Source organism: Camelus ferus, chromosome 13 (assembly GCF_009834535.1).
Source record: "Camelus ferus isolate YT-003-E chromosome 13, BCGSAC_Cfer_1.0, whole genome shotgun sequence".
Taxonomy (NCBI): Eukaryota; Metazoa; Chordata; class Mammalia; order Artiodactyla; family Camelidae; genus Camelus; species Camelus ferus.
Window position 1 is genome coordinate 19,559,949 of NC_045708.1, and position 17,661 is coordinate 19,577,609.

Here is a 17,661-nt window from a genome sequence, read left to right on the forward strand (position 1 = left end):
TAACAGTTATGCTTTATGTTTATGTTTACCTTCTACATGTGGCTGGTGGCATTCATTTTCATTTACAATTTAGTTCTAAAGCATCCTTTTAAATAGGTTTAAGGGTTTTGTTTTGTTTTGTTTTGTTTTGTTTTGTTTTGTTTTGTTTTGTTTTGTTTTTAACACATTTATTGTGGTATGATTCCTGCACAGTAAACTACATGTATTTCAGATGCACAATTTGATGAATCTTGATAGATGTAGACACTAAATAGTTTTAAGTTTTTAAAAATGACTTGATTTCGAGAAAAATATTTATTGAGTAAACAGATGACACATGGACAGTGCAAAAATTACGAGGGGGTATACAAACAACTGAAATTCAACAAACACTGTGCGTCAGCATATGAGCATCTATTGCATTCAGAGCTCTTTTCGTTGCAAGTAATAGATACTCAAATCAGCTTAAGTGAAGTAAGGGCATGTATCTTAACAGGGGAATCTCACAAGGACCCAAAGGAAGGAGTGCAGAAGTGGAGCTCTGAGAAGGGCTGGGCCGGGAGGAAGAGAGCCAGCAGGCCCTGGAAGCACCACTCCCTCCTCTCTCCAGGTCCCTGTGGTCCCTCTCTGGTCTTTGCCTTGCTCTGCACATCTCCCTCTCCTCTCTGAGCAGAGCTGTTTCCTCTACTATGTTCATGCAGATACCTACCCCCTGCCAGCCACAAATACACATCTCTCTCTCTCTTCACTCTCTCTCTCTCTCTCTCTCTCTCACACACACACACACACACTCCCTCTCTCTCTCTCACACACACACACCTCCAGAATTTATGTCTTCAGGCAAGTGGCCTACAGAGCTTGAAAGAGCATCCCTGAATCTTGCTGCTTATTCCTGAGAGAGAACTGGACCACAAGAGTCAGATGCTCACCTTCTATCCCTTTAGCTCTTGTCAGAGGATAAGAGGGGACAAATTCTCAGAAAAAGGGACAATATGGGATGAGCAGTCGCCCTGACCACGAGGTATCTGCTCCTCATAACAACTCTATGAGGTAGGAAACTCAGCTCCCAGTCCCTGAGTAGGAAGTGACAAAGCCATGACTTGAACCTAGGTCTGTGGGACACCAAAGTTCAAGTACGCTGCACTATTCACCTAGTCACCATCCGCTAAGTCCAGCCCACGGCTACCATCCCAGACCCAAGCAGGTTACCAGTCCATTTGGAGGCATTTATCAGAATCAGCCCAGTAAGCAGGAAACAAGAATCCTGGCTTTGTGGGGACACTTGCTGGAAGGGAGGAAGGTTTCTGGAAAGCAGGGAAGGTTCCTCCAAGCCCCTGGGCCTGAGGCTGCCAAGTTCACACTGCAGGCGCTCAGGGAGCAAAAGGAGGCTCAGGCATCTAGAGATCCTCAAGAGAAGTTTTCCCCTCTCTTCTGTGCCCAGAGTCCAAAGCGCCTGCCTGCCCTTGGGATTATAGCTGCTCCTCTCACCTCCTGGAAACTAAATCCGGAGGGGCCCCCTAGAAATCGAGGTGGGAGAGAAGAGCTGACAGTTCCATTCTGGAGGCTTCACCCACCAGCCGGCACTTCTCAGCCTAAGCGTCCTTTCCCGTGGAAGCCTGTGGGCCTTGCAGTGGCCCAAATGGCCCCAATTTGGCTTTGAAGAGCCTTTGCCCACCCACAGTTGGGGAGTTATTTCATCAGGGTCCCTTGTTGAGATGGAAAGATGGAGCACCTGTGTCTCACCCTCTGCCCCAGAACTGATCCAGACCTGTGCAGAAAGACACATCTGCCTCCGGAGACAGGTTCCCCATCTTAGCTTTTGGTCTACACATATTTTCTCTTCTTTGGTCACCATTCAGGACAGGTTGTTGCATGAGTCAGAAGAAGGTCCCACCAAGCCACTTCCCCTAAGAAATGTCACAAAGACCTTGTGCCTGTGGATGGAGACCAAGTGGCATCATCCTCACTCAAAAGTTTGTCCCAAAGGCAGTGCCACACAGCCAAGGGGGCATCCCTTTCCCAAAACCCCTTCTCGGCCTTTTTAGTGATAAAAGGAGTGGTTGCCCAAAACTTTAGGCCATACTCATTTGGGAATGCTGCCCTGGAAGGCTAAACTGGGTGGCTCCGAGTCTGTCCCCAGGGACTGCCCCTGGCCCTGACATCCCTCCCAGAGCTATCAGGCTCAGGAGCTCAGGATGAGGGTACCAGCCAAGGTTATCATGGCATGTGTCCAAAGGCAGCTAAAGGGGCTCATTCAAGTTCTGGATTTTCCAGCAGTCTGGCTCTGCCACCATCCCTACCTGGGTGATAGAGCCTCTATACCTAATAGGCCACCAGTGACAAGGGAGGACATGCCCAGACCACAGCAGACACCCCTTCTTTCCCCAAGTCAGTCCATGATGTCCAAGGAGGATAAGCCTCTGTGCCCAGCCCCAACAGTCAGGGACTAATTTCTGAGGGAACTGCCAGGGATATGGTTAAGCGACATGCCCACATCGGTGACCGTCTCTGTGGTGGCCCGGGAGCATTTCCGGGTGCTGCGCATGCTGTACAACTTCTCTTTGAGGTGCTTGCGGAACTTCTTGGTGAGGAAACAGTAGATGATGGGGTCTAAGACACAATTGGTACTAAGGAGGCAGAGAGTGACCTGATGTGCATCATTAATAGCTTGATGGAGGCTGCTGTTCTGGAAGCCCAGCTCGGCCAGGGTCCAGGGCAGCTGCACAATGTGATGAGGCACAAAGCAGATGATGAACACAACCAAGACTGTGCAGACCATCCAGAGCGCCCGGCGCTTGACCTCTGCATTGCGCTGCATCTGCACCGGCTGTGTGAGCAGCGTGCGGATGATGACGAGGTTGCAAAAGAGGATGATGAGGAAAACAAGGAAGAAGCTGAACACGAGGAAGATGTGGATGATGAGGACCGGCACGCTGCCCTTCTCGTAATGCTCAAAGCAGCGTGTGATGTTGCCTGTGCCAGTCGTGTTGGGCACTGTGTTGGTGGAATCCAATACGAAGAAGTAGGATGCAGCACCCACAATGGCCACCCAGATAATCAGGGACAAAGAGATGCCACGCTTGCGGGTGGTGGCCTGAGCAGTCTTGATGGGTCGTGTCACTGCCTGGAAGCGGTTATAAGTGATGACAGCCAAGAAGGCCACTGAACAATAGGTGTTGATGAAGAAGAAGCAGCCAGCCAAGTTGCACAGGAATTTGGGAAGAATCCAGTTGCCCTGGTTGTAGTAGTAGATGATCCACAGGGGCAGCGTGAACAGGAAGAGCAGGTCGGCCATGGTGAGGTTCACCATGAAGATCTTTATCTCACTGAATTTCTTGGAAGGGTACAGGCAGGCAAAGACCCACAGCACGTAGCTGTTGGCGATGACCCCCAGCACAAAGATGATACTGTAAACAATCGGAAAGAGGGTGTATCGAAACTCAGAGTCCACACGAGAGGAATCACTTGGCTCCATCACCATAGGCTGGAAGGGGCAGCTGGTCATACGATCCTGCTCGCGCCTGGAAGACCACACAGGAATTTTGGTTAACGAAGGGCCAACAAGGGACTATCTTATTTACTCAATTCCGAGACTCCCATTTTGCACATTTGAAAAACTTTAAAATTGATGGCATCTTCCAATTAATTTTTCTTCTTCCTACATTAAATAATGGTGTGTTTTTAAAATGAATGGTATCTGAGATTCAGTAAAACCCGTCGCAGTTCAGTTTTTTTTCTCCTATTCCACTTAAAAATTTATTTTTATTCTTGAGCTTGTCATCACTTAAAGTTTTAGATAATCTACTCCTGGTGATGAAATATATGAAAATTTTATCTTATAAAATTTTTAATATTCTGACATTTGAATATTTTGCTACTGATGACACTTGAAACAAAAATATTGATGGTAAAATGTTCTAGGTTAAAACTTAATTCATGTGCTCATACAAAATCTGGAAAATGCAGAGTAGTATATTAGGATCACCCAGAGAATGAAATAGCAGCCAGTCATTAGAAACAATGAGTTAGATCTGATTGTCCTGATGAGGAAAGTTGTCCCTGGATAACATTGTTAAGAAAAACAAAACAAAAAAGTTGGTATGACACCATGATATATGTGTGTATGATACAGAGAATGATCCAGAAGGATACACCTCAAAAAGTGGTGAGTAACCTCTGGGAAGATGAGGTGGGCTTGGTGGGGAGTTTATTTACTTTACACTTTTTCTTTTTTGTTTGAATATTTTAGGATCACTGATTGCTTTAGTACTTAAATATTTTAAATATTTTTGGAGGGGGAGGTTTATAAATAATTAGGTTTATTTACTTATTTATCCTTAATGGAGGTGCTAGGGATTGAACCCAGAACCTTCTGCGTGCTAGGCACGTGCTCTGCCACTGAGCTATGCCCTCCCTGGCTTAAAATAGAATTTTAAAAGAAAAGTATACACTGGAGAAACCCAGTAGACAATACTTTAACCAAGCAATTAAGAGTAACATCATTAATCACTTTGCTGGACACATGAAACTAACATTGTAAATGGACTACACTTCAATAAAAAAAAAGAATGTGAAAAAATAAGAGTGCCATCATCATTAGTAAGACACATCAACATCATGTACCCCTGTTACTGAAAAGGACACAACCTCACTTCATGGTATTCTTGCCAAAAATGCATGATCTCAACTTAGTCATGAGAAAACATCAGACAAACTCAAACTGAGAGACATTCTACAAAATGATCAACAGTGTCAAGAGAATGAAAGACAAGGAAAGACTGAGAAACTGTCATAGATCAGAGGATGTTAAGGAGACAAGACAACAAAATGCTATACGGCATCATGGATTGTATCCCGGAACAGAAACATCATTAGGGGGAAAATCTGTGAAGTTCAAATAAGGTCTACAATTCAGATAATATTGTAGCCATGTTTGTTTCCTGGTTTTGATCATTGTATTATGGTTTTAAAACTGTTAACATTAGAGAATGTTGGGTGTAGGGCATGCATGAATTCTTTGTACTATTTTGCAACTTTTTTGGAGGCTTAAAACTATTTCAAAACAAAAAGGGTTTTCTTGTTTGTTTAAGTACAGTTGACCCTTGAACAACACAGTTTTGAACTGTGTGGGTCCACTCACATGTGGATTTTAAAAAATTAAATACATACTACAGTACTACAAGATCCACGGATGGCTAAATCCACAGATCTGGAAACCCATATAGGGAAGGTCGACTGCAAAGTTATAAGCAGATTTTCAACTGCGCAGAGGGTTGGGACCCTAACCCCTCAGTTGTTTGAGTCAGTTGTATAATGAAGAAATTAAAAACTGCCGTAATCCCACTACCCAAAGTCTGGTCCATTTTCAATAGTTCTTTGCCTCCATCCACTCTCCATCAGAATCAGTCTCTCCCTCCCCTCCCCTCTTGTCCCTCTCACTCTGTTGCCATCACATGAGCCTGGAAGCCCCTCTGATGTTTGTGTTGCAGCCAAGGAGGAAAGGATGTCAAGAGACTCAGATGAGATTCAGTAAGGCTCATCATGCATCACAGCACAGTGAAAGGAGCCCAGAATTGGCAGTGAGAAGCAAGGAAGACAATTAACACTAAGAAGAACCTCTTCTGCAGCCAGGCACCCTGCTAGTTGCTTCCACATACACGACCTCACTTGAGTCTCACAAAAGCCCTTTGAGACAGGAAGTAAAATCCTCATTTTACAGACTAGGAATCTGAGTATAGGGTGGTTATATGACTTGTTCAAGGTTAAAGGATGGAGCCAGGATCTCAAATCCAGCTCTGTGTTCGTTTGTTTGTTCACACATTCATCCCACACGTATCTCAGCACCTACAGCATGTCAGTCTCACTGTAAGCACAGGAGAACTCCCAGTCTCCTGGGGCAGCCAGACAAAGGCAATGTAAACAAACATAGTTGCTGTACGAGGAGAATGGGGTGCTGGCATGGACAATAGAAAAGGGATCTACTTAGAAAAGAAGTGACATTTCGGAAGGTATAGCTCAAGCAATAGAGTGTATGCTTAGCATGCACGAGGTCCTGGGTTCAATCCCCAATGCCTCCTCTAAAATAAATAAATAAATAAACCTAATTACCTCCCCCCACCAAAATAAAAATAAAAAAAGAAAAGAAAAGAAAAGAAGTGACACTTCAGTTGAGCCTGAGAGAGGAGCCTAGGAATAGCGTTCCAGGTAGAGGGATCTCCACAGGTCTAGGACTGAGGCAGGAAATAGCTTGGTAGGTTCCAGAAAGTGAAAAAAAAAGGCCACCTGACGGCCCTTGCCCTGACCCTCAGGCTGCCACTCCACCCTCATCTTGTGCCACCTTCTCACAAGGCTCCACTCAAAATGGACTTCCCCGCTGGGTCTTCAAACCTACCCAGAACTTTCCTGCCTCAGCCTCCTCCCATACCCATACCACTACCCTCAACATTCTTCCCTGTCCACACCCCACGTCTACTTGGCCAACTCCAACTCCTGCTTCAGACCTGAGTTGAATATCACTTCTTCAGGGAGTATGTCTTTACCGGCCCCAGACCAGGTCAGGTCCCATCTCAAAATTCCCTGTACGTCGTAAATCTAAGCGCCATTGACCTCGTACTCATATTTGTATGACCGTTTCCCAGTCTCCCACTTGACTGTGAGCACCAGGAGATTGAGGACCTTGTCTGTCTATTCAACACTATTCCCAGCACCGTGAACCAATAAATAAAAGCAATGGAGGTGGGGGGTGGGGGGAGAGGGAGAGAGAGAAGGAAAAGGAATGGATAAAAAGCCTTGTTACTTATACCCATCCCTTAGGGAGCCCCAGGGCAGGAGAAACACTTGAAGTCTATAGATACTGACAGATGAGTTTAAACAAACCACTGGCTGTAACTGGAATTTTGATGATTGAGAAAAAGTTTTGTTCTTTGTTTCATTTAGTGTGGTGGTGGTTTGTCTATGTTAATTAAATAAATGTAGGTTCCATTATTTCAATAAATCAATGCTATTCCTTTAAAAACAAAAAACTCACCCTCAAATCACCTGGTGAATTACACAGTTGATTTGAACTCCAGTTTTGTGCTGCTTCCCCAGCGGCAAAATTGCTAGCTTCTACCTGGCTGAGATCTTTTCCACGCCTAAAGGAGGCCCTGCCATCTGATCCCAAAGCTGTAGGATAATAGTTTCCAAAGGGTGGTCCATGTAAATGAGGGACAAGAGAGGACTGTCTCTGAGAGCTTCCAGGGGATCTGTGAGGTCAAAACAGTTGTCATAATACCAAGACACTGTTCGCTTTTTTTACTGTGTTGACATTTGTGCTGATGGTACAAAGGAGTGAGAAAAACTGCTGGCTCCTTAGCACAAATCAAAGCAGAAACACCACACTGACGTAGAAGTCACATTTTTAACAGCCATGCACTCAATGTGAAAAAAAATTTTAAAGCCAGTTTCTCATGAAAATGTCCATGATAAAGCAAGGAAATGATTCATTTTATTAACTCTTTAAGTTAGTTAGTTAGTCTGTTTGTTTGTTTATTTATTTATTGGCAGGGGGCGGTAATTAGGTTTGCTTATTTATTTTTAGAGTAGGTGCCAGGGATTGAACCCAGGACCTCATGCATGCTAAGCATGTGCTCTACCACTTGAGCTATACCCTCCCCTTATTTTATTAACTCTTAAGTATGCATCTTTTAAATAGTCTGTGTATCAGAATGGGAAAAACACGTGTACACTTCTGCTGCAAACTGGGGTACAGTGCTTGTCTTCAGGAAAAGAACCAATGCCTTTGTTCGAGTTGTGAGCTGAACCGTTTTTTGGATTGCCACTATTATTTGAAAAAATGACGGACAAACTATGTTTTTCAGAGACTATCTGGCAGACATTTTCTCAAATACAAATAAAGTGAACCTGTCACTTCAAGGAAAATAAATGATGGGGGCGGTTTGCCAGTGATAAAATTTGAACTTTCAAGAGAAAATTAGAATTTCTGGAAAATTTGTATCTGCCAGCATGAGCTTGACAGCTTTTCAATATCTAAAGAGTTTTCTGATGAGCTTGTTTAGTGATATTAATGAATGCAATTTTTTGATATCTTATAATGAAAGGTCGATATTTGGAAGACCTGCATATCTTAGTGGGACAATATTTTCCAAATGAGGAAAGTATGCTGTTTCAAAATTACACAGAAGTAAAAGATTCAAAGGGCAAGACAGACTAACACATTGCGGTGTTAACAGATGACAAAAAGTTCATTGATAAGATTCATGTTTCACACTGCAACTGACCTTTAAGAAAATACCATTTGTGGAGTTTTGATGTAGTATCAAAGAGTATCACCAATTATCTCAAAAGAGATTGAAATACTCCTTCTTTTAGATTTTCTTCACATTCTTCAACCAGAGCAACATATCACAACAGATTGAATGCAGAAGCGGATATGAGAATCCAGCTGTCTTCTATTAAACTCAACATTGAAGAGATTTGCAGAAAAATGTAAATCAATGCTACTCTTCTTCCTAAATTGTTTGTTTTGAAAAATTTAGCTATTTTCCAGTAAAGAGATTACTCATGTTAACATGAAATGAATTTATTATTGGTTTTTATATTTAAAAACAAAAAGTTTCAGAGTATCTTAGTTCTAATGTTGAATAGGCTAAATATTGATAGGTATAACCCATGTAAATAAAAACTCTGTGGGGCTGTCAATAATTTTTAAGGATATAAAGAGATCTTGAGACCAGAAAATTTGATAATAGATGTTTCGCAATCTCAGCTCACTCCCCTCCCCTCCTCTTTCCTTTGAGTCTAAGATGCCCATTTATCTAGGACTAGCCTTATTTCTTTCTCCTGCTGGACCCACATGTCTTAGGGGAGCCTGTTCCTGGGGCCTGAGAGGCGGAGAGGCAGCCCACAACTGGGCAGTGTGTGGTGCTCACTCTGGGTCTTTGAGGAAGTCACATTTCTTCCCACCCCCACCCCCTACCCCCACCACTAAATAAGTCCCTTCCTCTTCTTGGGTTTAGGCTCCAGCTTAGTGGGGTAGGGACAACTGTCCTCCAGAAACTGTCTTTCTCCAGTCAGATGACTCAACCCAGGACATCCTCTGGGGCCCCACCCCCTGTGCCATGCCCTCCCAGGCCTGCTGAGAGAGTCTTCCCACCAGGACCAGGCTAGGGTAAGGCTTGCAAAGTGCTCACCTGGGGGCAAAATTTAAAGGAGAGCAAAAAACCTCAGTAATCAAGATAAATAATATTTTAATGCAATGTTTTAAAGAATCAAAATCAGTATCACTGATTTTCCCTTTTGCCCCAGGCTCTAATATGGCCCTGACAGATACTATGATCTTGTCTTCATTTAAAATTTTGATATTTTGTTCATCATGGTTTTTAATTGGGGGGGGCATTAATTTTTTTTTTAAATCATCTCACCACGTTAGTGGGGCACACACACAGGTTAGCTAAACTCACCCGTTCAGTTCCTCACCCATGCGTTCCCTGGATAAGCGCTCACTGCTGCAGGCCCGGGCAGAGCACTGAGGCCTCCGAGAACAGACCCAGTCTCTGGCTTTCAGTGAGCAGCTCACAGACTATTTTGCAAAACAGAGATTCAGAAAAGTGATAAATGTTATGATGGTGGAGGTTCTAGACGTCAGGGTAATTCTGAGACGGTGCCCCTAGCCCAGACTTGAGGGTCCAGAACGACTCCTGCCTCTGCTGAAGGGAGAGAAGGAGTTAGCCTGACATGGCTGGGAAAGAGGAAGAGGCCTGGAAGAATAGGAGAGGAGGTACCTTGCTCTCAGGGAAACTGAGACCTTCAGTTTGGCTAAAACTTAACGGGGGCAGGAGGGTGGGGTGAGGAGAGACAGGACCTACAAAGTAAACATCAGTCAACTGAAGTTGGGTCTTGAATATTGGGCCAAAGGAATTTTTACTTGATTCTGCAAAAAATGGGGAGTCATTGAAGCATGCGGAGCATGGAAGGGACAAGGCCAGATCTGGAGTTAGGGAAGATAAGTATGGCTGCTGTGTACAGAATGAATCGGAGGGGCATCAAACTAGAGGGAGGGAGACAGCAAAGAGATAACTGCCATTGTCTGGAGGGCCGAAGGAGGCTTGGGCCATGGCAGAGTGGATGGAAATGGATGGTTGTGAGAATTATTTGGGAGGTCGAATGTACAGAACTAGTGATGCATGGGATGTTATTGGTTGAGAGAAAGGGAGGAGTCAAGGACCGCCAGGTTTCTGGCCCAGATGATTGGAGCTGGGTGGTGTCCGTCTTTGTGAAAGTGACCCTGAGGAGGAAGAGTGTGGGGGTGGGGAAGGTGAATTCTGCGGAGGACGTACCACATGTGGAGTGCCTGAGAAACAGCCAGGATGACCCAGGGTTAAACCTTGAAGAGCCCAACATTAAAAGAGAAGTCTGAGGAGGAGGGGAAACCTATGAAGGAGGTAGGGACAGGATGGTGAAGAGGCAGGAGGACCACGGGAGTGCCATGCTGGAGGAAAGTTTCAAAAGCGAGGGAACAAGTGGCCAACTGTGTGAAAAGCCACAGGGAGATCAAATACAATGCAGACAGAAAAGCCAACATTGCCTTGGGCCCCCTGGAAACCTCTCTCCCATGATCAGAGGGAGAGCAGTTTCTGAAGCATGTATTGAGGAGTGAAAGAGGCAAGGAAGTGGAATGTCAAATTCTTGGTCAAGAAGTTCAGTTGTCTGACTATATTTCAATTTTTTAAAAAAAGTTCAGTTGAGCAAATAAATGCTGTGTGTGGACCTTGTGTGTATCCTGATTCAAACTAACTGTCAAGAAAAGAATTTGTTAGGCAACTGGGAGAATGCAAACCCAAAGTCCTAGATGGATTTAAGAAATTGATGCTACTTTTGTGAGGTTGTAATTGTGATATATTAGTTATATATTTTTACATTTTTAATTCCTTATCTATTATATACGCATGTTGAAGTAGTTATAGGTGAGATTACACAATATCTGGGTTTAAAATACTCCAGGAAAAACACACCTCAAGCAAGAGTCAGTTTCCCAGGAACGCAACCTGTGACAATGTGTACTCAGGTGTGTTTGACCCCAGAGAGCCTCCCTAGTCCACCCAGCCCACACAGGAGGCCCCGCAGAGGTAGGCCTCTTCCTTCCAGATACAGGACCAGAATCGCTGGGGGAAGTCTTGCGCATACCCCCTTCCTTGGCCCAGAGCCTTGTCCTTGGTGCCTCCAGTACCCACTACCCAGGCTCTTCCTACTTCTGCCACCTTCTGTCCAATCACAAGTCCCCATGTGACTCTCACTCCCTTGGCCCTCATCCTAGACTAGGTACCCAGCATCAGCAGAACCCCTGAAATTACCCAAAATGTAACCAGCCAAGTCTCGTCCAGATCTGGGGGCGTGTGCATCCACGCCTTCGTTCAGACATCCCCCCTCTCTCTGCCTGGCTAACTACTGCTCATCCTTCAAGATTGCTCAGGCCTCCTCTTCTCCAGGTAGTTTTTTCTAAGCCTCCTGAATTCTTTCACTCCCTGCCCCCTCCCCCCAAGGCCCGGTTAAGTGCCCACCCTCTGGGCTCCCAAAGCTCAGAGCTTTTTATCCCACTGAAATTGCCTGTGTGCATGCTCCTGCCACTAGGCCTGGAGGGCACAGACCGTGTCCCTTCATTCACCTGACATCTTGCTGGGTGCCAGGCACAATGCTGGGGACCCTGCAGGAATAAAACAGGCAAGATTCCTGCCCTTGAGGAGCTTACAATCTAGTCAAAGAAGATAGACAAAAATAGAGAGAGAAATGAGCAAGATAATTTCAAACTATGATAAATTCAATACTAGAAATAAAAATAGTGACATGAGGATGATTGGATAGGGGGCTGCTTAAAATACAGTGACCAGGGAAGGCTTCAGAAGAGGTGACATATAAATGAAACCAGAGGCAGATTTACCATGAAGCCAATGAAGTTTAAGCTTCAAGGCCACTGCCTAGGCCTTGTTTGCAATTGTATAGGTATAATTTGGTATCTTTTATTCAAAGAGGGGCCCAAAATTGTACAAGCTTTAGAGTCCTGCAAAACCTATATCTTCTCCTGGCTAAAATCTAAAAAGTGAGAAGGAACAAATCAAGAGAAAATCTGGAAGAAGAGTATTCCAGGCAAAGGGTATCATGTGCAAAGGCCCTGGGGTGGGAATAAGTTCATCATATTCTGAGCTAATAAATAAACACATCATGTTCAAGGAACTGAAAGGTCAGTGTGTTCTTGGAGAAATGGGAAGAGTGGGATGAGATCAGAGGGCAACAGCCCCAAATCACTCCTACACCACGATAAGGAGTTTGGATTTTATTCTATAAGTATCAGAGGGCCGCTGGAGTACACTGAGCAGGTGAGCAACATGATTTGACTCTCTTTGGCTGCTGGGCAGAGAATAGATGATAAGGGACAGGAATGAAAGCAGAGAGACTATTTCTGAGGCAAAAGAGGGTGGTGACATGGACTGAGAAGCAGCATTTCCAGTTCCTCTCTCCATCCCCAGCACCCAGCACAAGCTTGGCCAGAGTAGGAGCATGATAAACCTTTGCCGAGTGAACAAATATCCAGCAACCAACAAGATTGACTCCTTTGTGGCGGCCGCAAGAAGGCTGACCCAAGAAGATGGTAGAGGTTTGATCTCTCCAGTGACATAAGAGCACCAGTGGCAGCCTGCTCCCCAGAGCAGCCTCCAGACAAGGCAGAGTGAGCCCTCTACAACCTCACTACTCAAATTATGGTTCTGGGACCATATCAGCGTCACCTGTGAGCTTGTAAGAAATGCAGGATCTCAGCCTTCACCCTAGAGCTGCTGTATCAAAATCTATATTTTAATAAGATACATGTGCGCACTGAATTTTGAGCAGTGCTGTGCCTCAACACACTACCAGCCACATACTTGTGTGATCTAACACCTTCCATGGCTCCCCATTGCCCAGGACCAAGTGCAAGCTCCTTTCCCTTCTCACCTTGTACCAGCCTCTATTATGACTTGCCCTCTACTTCAGCCACACTGAACTTCTCTAAAACCTCTATTTTTCCTCAAACCTCTGTGCCTTTGCACAAGTTGTTACCCCTACTGAGGACGCCTTTTGCCTATTGCTTTATCCAGCAAAATCTTACTCATTTTTTAAGACCCAATCTAAAGAGTGCTTCCTCTGGGATGCCTTCTCTGATTGCCCCAGGCAGAAAGAGTTGCCTCTTTCTTGGGTTGCCATGGTACTCAACCCCCACCATAGCAACTGACACAATATGTTGTAAGTATTGATTTCTGTGGCTGTTTCCTTGGCAGGCTGGGATTTCTTCAGGGCAGGGACTAGATCTTTTTTATCTCTTTATGCTCAGTGTCAGACATTGGGGACTGACTGAATGAATGAATGAATGATCAAGCCCCTGCCGATTATTGAGAGGAAACTGGTATGAAGGAAAGGTGTCCAGTCTCTCTGGGGGAGGCATAGCAGGGTGGGGAGAAGGCCTCTGGAGTCAGAAAGACCTGGGTTCATCCCTGGCTCTGCCACTTACTTGTTGTGTGACCTTGGACAAGTGACTTCACCTCTTGAGCCTGTTTCTTCAACTGCAAAATCTTATAAACCTAACAATGGTTCCAAATATAAGCCTGCAAAGTAGTCACAAATGGCCAGGACTCCCTCTCATGATTGGGCCAGCCCTTGAAGCCAGGAGAGGGGAATATGGGTTGCCAGTGACCCCAGGGGCTCTAACCCACATATTGGCCTCCTGCCAGCTCCAGACAGGGCCTCAGGCTAATGCCAACAGAGCTTTCAACAGCTCAGGAAGGGAATGAGCATTTGGAGGGAGAAGGAGGAGGGAGTCATACCATTCAGCTTAATGTGTGGGCACGGCTCCCTGATGGGTAAGGCCAGGCAGCAGGCCCAGGCCCAGCACTTAGCTGGCAGTGGCCTAGGGGACCATAAATCTTCATGGAGACAAGAATCCTGCCATCTGGATCTCCCACCCTTTGCCCTGCAGAGTGTTCAACCCCAGCCCCCACACTGCCTCCCATTCCCATCCTTCCTGGAAACATTCCCAGCCTCTAGGGGACCTGGAGGAAGGGCCCCCATCCTCAGCCAGACATTCAGAGGGGAGGGGCCACCAGGATTTGGGCAGAAGGAATTATGTGCTAGTTACTTCCCCAGTGAGGACTGTGGGTTGGGAAGTTGGGTTTACCAGTCACACTGGCCCCCAAATTTGTGGGGCCATTTGAGGTCAAGAGTACAAATGTCTAAATATTTATAAGCTATAAGTCAGTCACATCCAAGTTCATGCACATTCCATGTACTAACAGCTCCTCACAGTCCCACAAGCCTGGGGGTGTGGAAAGGACACAGGCTTCCACTGAGCACTCACTCCTGGATCCCAGGATTCTGTGCTCTGTCGGGGAGGACATGACTGGAGGAGAGCTGGTGCCAGTCCACCGAAGCTCAGGACACTGGGCATCATTTACTAATTAAATGTATAGACACTTCTTACCCATGGTCATATTTCCTCCTCAGATCAGACTTGCAAGGTGAGTTTTACAAAATGCCTATTTTTCCAGGGAAGAAAGTGAGGTCAGAGAGAGAAAAGACTTGTCCACAGTCACATAGCTGGGAAATGGCAGATGGGAGTTTGAACTCCGAGGCCCATCCTGTCTCTTCCAGGCTGAGCTGTGGCCGATGCAAGAAGTAAACCATTCTTTGGCCAACTTCTCCATTCAGAGATCTATACTATGGGCTGAGAATAGGCTCTTCAGATGCTGCAAGGCCCAGGGAAGAGATGCCTTTGATCTGGGGCCCTGCTTTTACCTGTGCTTCCCAAAGTTGCGAACTGAATGGGGCAAAGGTGGGGTGGAGGGGTGTGGGGGAGTCTGTTCTGTATCCTTCTCACTCCTGCCAGGCAGCATTGAAGTTGGAAGCAAATTTTCAAACACTAAACTCACCCCATGACTCTGAGTCTCTATTTTCTCATTGGTAAAATGAAGATTTTTAAATGAGCCTAAGAGAAAAAGAAATTAAGAAAACAATCCCATTTACAATACCATCAAAAAGAATAAAATTCTTAGGAATAAACTTAACCAAGGAGGCAAAAGACTTACACACTGAAAACTACAAAACATTGCTGAAAAGAATTAAAGAAGACACAAATAAATGGAAAGACATGCTGTGTTCATGGATTGGAAGACTGAATATTGTTAAAATGTCCATACTACTCAAAGTGATCTACAGATTCAATGTCCTATTAAAATCCCAATGGCATTTTTTTTGTAGAAAAAAAAAATCCTAAAATTGAATCTCAAAGGACCCCCAATAGCCAAAACAATCTTGAGAAAGAATAACAAAGTTGGAGGCCTCACATTTCCTGATTTCAAAACATATTACAAAGTCCAATAATCAAAACAGTATGGTATTGGCATAAAGACAGACATATAGACCAAGGGAAGAGAATAGAGAGCCCAGAAATGAATCCTCACATATACAGTCAAAAGATCTTTGACAAGGATGCCAAGACTACACTATGGGAAAAGGATAGTCTCTTCAACAAGTGGCATTTGGAAAACTGGATATCCACATGCAAAAGCATGAAGGTTGACCCTTATCTTAAACCACATACAAAAATTAACTCAAAATGGATTAAAGACCTAAACATAAGACTAGAAACTACAAAACCGCTAGAGGAAAACATAGAGGGAAAACTTCATGACATTGGAACGGGTAATGATTACTTGGGTATGATACCAAAAGCACAGGTAACAAAAGCAAAAATAGACATATGGAACTATACCAAACTTAAAAACTTCTGTATAGCAAAGGAAACAATCAGAGTAAAAAGTCAACCTACAGAGTGGTAGGAAATATTTGCAAATCATATATTCAATAAGGGGTTAATATCCAGAATATATAGAGTATTTTTACAACTCAATAACAACAACAATTTAAAAATGAGCAAAACACTTGAAAAGACATTTTTCCAAAGAAGATATACAAATGGCCAGCAAGCATATGAAAAGATGTTCAATATCACTAATCAGGGAAATGCAAGTCAAAAACCACAATGAGATATCATCTCACACCCATTAGGAGGGCCTCAATCATAAGAGCAGAAAATAACAAGCGTTAGTGAGAATGTGGGGAAATTGGAACACTTTGGCACTGTTGGTGGAAATATAAAATGATTCAGCCACTATGGAAAGCAATATGGAGGTTCCTCAAAAAATTAAAAATAGAACTACCATATAATCCAGAAATCTCACTCCTTGGTGTATTTTCCCCCAAAACTGAAAACAGGATCTTGAAGAAATATTAGTACACCCCTGTTCACAGCAGCACTATTTACAATAGCCAGGAGGTAGAAGCAACCTAAATGTCCATCAACAGATGAATGGCTAAACAGTATAACTGAAAAATTGTGCTCTACACTGGAAATTGACACAACATTGTAAACTGACTATAACTCAATAAAATAAAATTTAAAAAAAACACATGGTATCCATGTATAATGGAATACTATTCAGCTTTAAAAAGGAAGGAAACCCTATCATATGCTACAATGTGGGTGAAACTTGAAGATATTAATAAGTGAAATAAGCCAATCACAAAAAAACAAATACTGAATGATTCCACTTACATGCGGTACCTAATCGAACTCATAGAAACAGAAAGTAAAATGATTGTGGCCAGGGGCTGGAAGGAGGGAGAAACAGGGAGCTGTTGTTCAAAGAGTATAGAGATGCAGTTATGCAAGATGAAAAATTCTAGAGATCTGTGGTACAACCATGTGCCAATCATATAGTTAATAATGCTTGAAAAACTGTTAAAAGGGTAAATTTACATTACATATTTTTTTACCACAATAAAAAAAAAATTAATGGGCCTCAGAGATAGCAGATTTGAAAATACATTGTGTATTTTTGATTTGGAATCAGATGTCTCAACTGTTTTACTTAATAGCTGTGTGACATTTGGTAAACTGCTACCCCTCTCTGGTCCTCATCTATAAAATGGGGACAATAACACATCTTCCCTCTAGAGTTTTGGTGAGCATCCAGTGAGATGAAAGATATAAAGTGTTTGGAAAGGACAGTGGTTAAGACCACAGACTCTGGAGTCAGACAAACTTCAGTTCAAATCCTGCCTCTGTCACATCTTGGCTTCATGACCTTGGTCAAGCTTATCAGTCTCTAAGCCTCAGGTCCTTCCCCTGTAAATGGAGCCCATAATACTCCAAGCACATATCTCCCCAGCCTGGTGTGAAGATTCAATGAATAATGTATGGTATTCATGATCAATAGCTCTAAAAAGTTGAATCTACAGGAAATCCAGACAATCTGCCAATTAGATCAGATCAAATGTTTCTCAAAATAGCACCACTGTCATTGCAACCGCTCACATCACGCTCACCCCAGCTTGATGCCACCTATATCAGGCTTCCAGATATATTATTAACCCTGAAAGCTTCTGGGAACCAGTCACATCTTTTTATGACAGCTAAGGACAGTTGGCAAAAATGCTATCAGCCAATTTTCACCCAAGACAATTTCACTGTCATGAACCTCTGTTACTCATCTGTAAAAAAACAAACAGAAAAACAAAAAACCTAATAATAATATTACCTATCTTATAGGGTTGTTGTAAGGATTAAACAGAAACTGCCTGATCCCTAGTAAGAGCTCA

General features: G+C 43.8%; 1 protein-coding gene across 7 annotated transcripts in view; it reads right to left on the bottom strand.

Annotated features, from left to right (window-relative positions):
• Positions 1-275: 275 nt before the first annotated feature.
• PTAFR (platelet activating factor receptor) overlaps positions 276-17,661 on the bottom strand; it is a 37,486-nt gene continuing 20,100 nt past the window's right edge. For 6 of the 7 annotated variants that reach the window (XM_032495644.1, XM_032495640.1, XM_032495642.1 and 3 more), the window contains one exon: positions 276-3,500. In XM_032495644.1, coding sequence (XP_032351535.1) covers positions 2,426-3,484 — 1,059 coding nt within the window. In that variant the 5' untranslated portion in view covers positions 3,485-3,500 and the 3' untranslated portion in view covers positions 276-2,425. Of the gene's footprint in view, positions 3,501-8,258; positions 8,407-17,661 lie in introns of those variants that run through there. The other variant, XM_032495643.1, reaches the window with a different exon arrangement.